We start from the raw sequence: 6,282 nt of genomic DNA, 5'->3' as shown, positions 1-6,282 counted from the left end.
CACTACCCCGAACAACTGAGGTATCATCCGATCTCGATCAGATCCGATAGCCTCAGGTGAAGGTTGTTTCATACAATCAACTTTCACGCACATCAAATTGGAGCCCACCGCGAGGGGTAGTGCTTCAAGGGATACCCATCCCTCATCATACTGTCCAACTTGTCGCAGGACCCATCGAGTTCAGTGGGTCGACCAAGTCAATTCGAACCTTCCTCGAGTCCAACCTCATCGACTCTATCAACCCCCTCCACAGTCACCTTATCCAGTATATCCCCAGGGCTACTTAGTCCTTTACTCTCATCAAGTCCTCTTCATACCAGTCCAGTACAACCTTCAACAAGCCCACCCAATATTCCTACCAATATTTCCCAAAGTCACTCCATCCAACTTTCTACCAAGGCCCCCATCATGAGTTCTACTAACATATCTACAGGTCTCCCTATGAAAGGTGGCAAAGGCGCACCTAGGACTTTCAAAGGAGATCCCCTCAAGGTCACCGAATTTATTGAAGACTTGGAACAGACAATCAAGGCTTGCAACTTGTCTACTGATGACGAGAAGATTCACGCTCTCAAACGGTATTGTAGCAGCTCCGTGCGAGCTGTCCTGGAGGCAGTTTTTTCTACAACTGCAAAGTGGACTGATGTCTTGACAGAGTTTAAACGTTTATATGATGCAGACAGATACGAGAAGCGATATAAACCCAAGGACCTTCGCGTATTTATTCGCAAGGCTAGGCACAAGACTCTCAACTCTATTGGCAGATTCCGGACCTTCTATCGGGAGTTCCATAGGATTGCAGGATGGTTGAAGCAGCACAAATATATTACAGAGGACACTTTCAGCAAGTCATTTTGGCAAGGCATACCTCGAACCCTTCGACCACAAATCGAGGCTCAATATCTACGCCAACATTCCACACATGTTATGACTTCACCTTTCGAAGTCAGCAAACTTACCAACATCATAGAGTCAATGTTTGGTCGAAACCGCTTTGATGCGGCAGACTCAGACTCGGAAGCCGATGAAGATTCGGATACCGATAGCTCCTTCTCAGACTCATCATCAGATGACTCTGACACAGATTCCGACTCTGACTACAAGTACAAGTCTCATAAGCACCACTCTAAGAAGAAGGCTAAGAAGCATATCAAAGTCAAAGGGAAACACAGGACCCAGGATGCCGAAGAAAAGGATGAGTCCTCCCAGACCCGAAATGGATCTCTCGCACCACCGAAAGACGGAGAAGTGGAAGATATCATTCGAAGACTCCAGAACATGTCTCTCAATGATCCTGCCTATGCAGCTCTCTATTACCGCGCATTTAAACTTGACAAAGATATCGTACACATCATTCGGGCTCCAAGGGACACAGTCACATCATCCTATCCCAAGCCGACTCCACCGAGCTTTGCGACAGGCGCGAATGCATCACCGATAACTTGCTATGGATGCGGAGAGCAGGGTCATCATATGAACAACTGTCCAAAGATCTCAGACTTGGTCATCAAAGGAGTCCTCAAACGAGATGGAAACAATAGGTTGGTCTTAGCCGATGGGTCCATGTTGCAACGACAACGCGATGAGACCATCGTACACGCAGTCCAGCGTGTCACAGGTCAATCTAACTATGTCACACTCTCCGCGCACATTGTCGAAGTCCATACGGACTCTGACACCGATTCTGACTCCCCGAACCTCATATTTCCAGCCGAACGGGTACCTAAACGGACAAAGGAGGCCCAAAAGGTTAAGTTCGATGGAGTCCTTGTTCCGCCTAAGCCTGCATGGGCTAAAGGCAAGGACGCAGACAAACCGCAACCCTCTGGTAGTGGTCAGAAACCCACTCCGAACCCTCCCGTAGTCCCTCGAGAAATACCCAACCAGCCTACCTTTGATCCAGACAAAGATGATGACATCATGATGGAAGATACAAGACCAAACAAGACACGCGAAGCCAAGGCGACCACCGAAAAACCTGCAAAACGCGCCCCGAGGCGATCAGACGTAGCTAAACATGTTCAACCTCTCAACATTCTGGACCGCATCCTCAATACGCCCCTTACCATGTCAGTCGGTGAAGTCATCGGGACTTCAAAAGAAGTATCGCAGCATCTACAAGACGTAATACGAGCGAAACGTGCCGTAGCACAGCCACAGCAGGAAGGGATTAACCATGCAGAATTCCTTTCCGCTGCAGTTATTTACACAAAGTCAAGACGACCGTTAATCCATTTGACGGTGCAGTGCAATGGCAATCCCATCGATGCTATCGTGGATACAGGGTCAATGATGAATATCGTGAGCCGACGAGTATGGAAGGAAAGCATCCCGCGACCCTACGACAAGTCCGAACAACCTGGGATGGTGGCAGCGAACAATAGCGAGGGCAAACTTAGTGGAATAATCAAGAACGTTGAATTAACGTGCGGTGCGGCCCGGACATGGGCTAATCTATATGTGGGAGACAATGTGCCGTTCGATCTCCTGCTCGGCCGACCATGGCAGCGGGACAATCACATTTCTATTGACGAAAGGCCCGACGGAACGTATCTATTGTTCCGAAATCCTTTTATGGACCTCCCCGAGCTCGAGCTTCTGGTAGAGCCCGACAACCCGCATTCCCCCGGTCACTCGTTCACGACTCTCGAACACCCCGCACCTCCGTTTGTCTCCGAAGCTTCTCCGCCTTTGTCCTTGCTCGCGCGCACTCCCACCATGTCGCAGGACGACTTCGCTCCGACGGAACTCCGCTACACGGCTTTGATCGAGCCTCAAGTCGCGTTCCCGTGCTACTTCGGAACTCACGACGGCTACGCGTACCAGGACTGGTACGTTCCCGCAGTTGTACTTACCGGCACGGCCTCCCCATCCCATCTCGACTCGCCTCTTCATCCGTTTTCTTGCCAAGGACCCGCGTACGTTCGTATTTACCCCACACCATATCTCAACGAACTCCGCCGCGATGCAATCGCAGCGGACTTTGAAATTCCCACGGCCGGCGCTACACATACCAATTCCGACTTCCTCTCTCAGTCTTCTCTTCCTGACCTCGTTCACCCACCCTCCACCTCCACGTTCTCTATTTCCAGCACACCACCTCTCTTGTCTACCATCCTCGACACTCCCACTCCCCTGCACAACGCGCACGACTCGCCCGGGACGGCAAGCAACAACATCTACCTCGACGATGTGCTGCCCGCGTCTCTCCTTTTCGCGGCGGGACACGACGGAGAGGGAGATAGGAGCGGGAGCGAGGCAGAGGAGGAGTGGGAGAGGGTGATGAACACGCCGACGACGACCCCTGAACCCACATCCACGTATGTCGTATCCCACTTCCTCAAGCTGCGTTACACTGACTGCATCTCGATCTGCGGCAGCGTCATCCCTCTACCAACGTCTCCGCCACCATCCGCTCTCCTCTCTCAGCCAGCGACGAGCCCCACCGCCACCAGCATCGTTGCTCCGCTGGCGACGTCTCTGCAACCCTCGACCATCTCCTCCGCTCCTTCTGTACTCCTCATCCCATCCATCCCTCCCACACTCTCCACCCACGACTATTACCGCGAGCTCGTGTCTCGCTATCCCGGATTCTACGACAACATTGACCCCGAACCCGCCGTCGTCATTCATGAATGTATCACAACCCTTTACCCGGAGCACCACCCGAACCTCCACAGCTATGGTGTCCCCTCGCACGCTGTATCTCCCTCTCCTCTCATCGACATCACTACGTCCATCGCCTCCTCCACGGGGCCAACGAAGCCCGCTGTGCCTTCCTTCTCCTTTGCACCCTCATCCATCCTAGCCACGGCGCCGACAGCGACCACTTCGCAGGCAGCAACTTCAGCGGCACCGTCTTCCAGCTTTGCCCCGTCATCACCGTCTACGACGAGCAAGCCAGTCGCACCTGAAGCGCCAAAGTCCAAAGTTCCTGCCACTATCATCGCGCCCATCCCTATCCCCGCCGACAACGATCTCTCCATCCTCCGCTCCTTCCAGGAGGAGTGCGAGCGAGTGCTCGTAGGTCAGTACGAGCACAAGGACTCGACGCGCGGTGACGGCGGACTCAAGCGGCACCACGACGAGCTCGAGGACGGACATGTCGTACCCCCACGCAAGCACGCCAAGAGCGACGTCGAGCACGACCCGTTTGACGACGTCCTCGACCGGCTTGAAGCGCAGATCGACGGCATAGATTACACACGACACGTCACACCCAGCCTCCCCTACCCCTCTTTCCGCGCTCAGGACATCGCTCACGAACGCGCGCGCGACCTACTCGGTCTCCCGCGCGCGTACAACTTCGAACAGACGGTCGTCGACCCTCTCCCGCCTCTTCTGCTATCCTTCTACACCGCTCCCACTGCAACATCAATCCCTCAATCTGCTCAAATAAGCGACGACGACGACGACGACGATGATGTCGTCGTCTCTACACAGCCTTCTCCCCTCTTCGACATCGCCGACTTTCCCCTGCCTCTGTCACCCGAGCATACAACTCCGCGACCGGTCACGCCTGCTACGACCCCCTCCTCATCCCCAGGCATTGACCCCTTTGAGGCAGCGCAACGCCGCGAGTACGAACGCCTCTTCGACGACGGCGAAGTCCGGGAGTTTGTCGAGAACGTCCTGTTGGAGGCCATGCAAGATGCCACCTCCGAACTATGCGAGTTTTTTCGTGAAGAGTTTGCCGTATTCCGCGACTGAGGTATGTCATACATCCACCTCATTGCTACTTTTCCTGACCAATACCATATGGCGTCCAGTAGCCCCGTTTCCGAGACAGCTGCGACACACCTGTGACCACCATCTGCCGAAGACTCTTTGTACCTATTATACTCATCTTGCACATCTTGTCTACCACCATCGTCGACCCTTGCATCATCATCCATCTCTGCACCATAGGCTTTATCTTGTTGTTCTTGTTGTACCCCGACTTATCTACCTACATATCATTCCCCACCCATGTCTTGTCACCATGACTCTACCTCATCCCTTGATTATGTCATCTTGTCATTGTCATTTGCGACTTGTAACTCGTACATATTGCTTGGACTCTGCATCTACTCGCATATCACATCTACGTTGTATCTATACTATTGCATATAGAAGTTGTCTTATACTGTCCGCATGCATCATCGACATGACAATATTACATAATCTCGTATGTCATCGACAATGTGTCACTAGGCCTCTGACTCTTTCATCCACCCTCTACGTTTTCCGATCGTCCCCTCCCGCTGAGGACAGCGTCTCTTTTGGCAAGGGATGGGAGGACCGAGGTCCTCGGGTCACATGCAATCCATATCCGGTGGCGTTCCGTACACACGAGGCCAAACCCGATCAAGTCGGAGTTGATGAAGGGCCATGTCTGTCACTGTTCTGTGCAGTGATCGAGCCTGCGGACGAGCCATGTCAGGACACACAAGTCCATACAGCCTACAAGCGAGTCGATAAGAAAGTCAAGCCAGTCGCAGGTACGATGCCAGAGGAAGCTCGTGTTATACGGCAGTTTCCGGAGGATCCACTAGCATCGCTTCCCCCACTGTCCCCCATTGTTCCCGACTTCGTTCCGACAGCGAAGTTAACGGCCGAGCGTATGGAGAAAATTAATATCAATCCTGATGGCTATTTGTGGCCAGAGGAGGAGAGACTGTTCCTGCATATACTACAGGTAAACGAGAAGAGTATCGCTTTCCAGGACAGCGATCGCGGAACCTTGCGGGATGACTACTTCTCACCGTATATTATGCCGGTTGTTCCGCATGCTGCATGGAAGGAGCCAAACATACCGATAGCCCCTGGAATTAAAGAGAAAGTCATCAAAATATTGAAGGAGAGGATGGCCGCAGGAGCTTACGAGCCGAGTCAGTCCTCGTACCGCTCACGATGGTTCTGTGTGCTGAAGAAAAATGGAGACCTTCGAATTGTCCATGACCTGCAACCACTCAATCGGGTCAGTATACGAGACGCAGGTGCTCCACCTATCATGGATGATTTTGTGGAACCTTTTGCAGGCTACCAGTGCTATACGGTCTTTGACCTCTATTCCGGATATGACGCACGAATCGTACACCCACAAAGCCGAGACCTCACAGCATTCATGACCCCACTGGGACTTCTGCGCATCACCTGCATGCCGCAAGGTTACACCAACTCGCCAGCAGAGTTTCAGAATTGTATGTCTTTCATCTTGCAAGACGAGATCCCGCATGTCGCAAATATATTCATCGATGACCTTCCTATCAAAGGACCAAAGACCATCTACCCTGACGAGGA

General features: G+C 52.7%; 3 protein-coding genes across 3 annotated transcripts; all 3 read left to right on the top strand.

Annotated features, from left to right (window-relative positions):
- Positions 1-408: 408 nt before the first annotated feature.
- L226DRAFT_455389 (uncharacterized protein) lies at positions 409-1,689 on the top strand (the record flags this gene model as incomplete). The annotated part of the gene is made up of 1 exon (XM_067675236.1): positions 409-1,689. A coding segment is annotated over one exon (1,281 nt), but the record flags the coding sequence as incomplete, so codon positions are not given.
- A 576-nt stretch (positions 1,690-2,265) lies between these two features.
- On the top strand, positions 2,266-2,505 carry L226DRAFT_423159 (uncharacterized protein; the record flags this gene model as incomplete). Its single annotated transcript, XM_067674599.1, has 1 exon — positions 2,266-2,505. A coding segment is annotated over one exon (240 nt), but the record flags the coding sequence as incomplete, so codon positions are not given.
- Positions 2,506-5,443: 2,938 nt separating this feature from the next.
- L226DRAFT_436126 (uncharacterized protein) lies at positions 5,444-5,920 on the top strand (the record flags this gene model as incomplete). The annotated part of the gene is made up of 1 exon (XM_067674758.1): positions 5,444-5,920. A coding segment is annotated over one exon (477 nt), but the record flags the coding sequence as incomplete, so codon positions are not given.
- Between the last annotated feature and the right edge of the window lie 362 nt (positions 5,921-6,282).

The sequence above is a fragment of the Lentinus tigrinus genome (genome assembly GCF_003813185.1).
Source record: "Lentinus tigrinus ALCF2SS1-7 unplaced genomic scaffold L226scaffold_4, whole genome shotgun sequence".
Classification (NCBI taxonomy): Eukaryota; Fungi; Basidiomycota; class Agaricomycetes; order Polyporales; family Polyporaceae; genus Lentinus; species Lentinus tigrinus.
The sequence above is the reverse complement of the archived record's forward strand: the minus strand, read 5'-3'. Positions and strand labels throughout refer to the sequence as shown.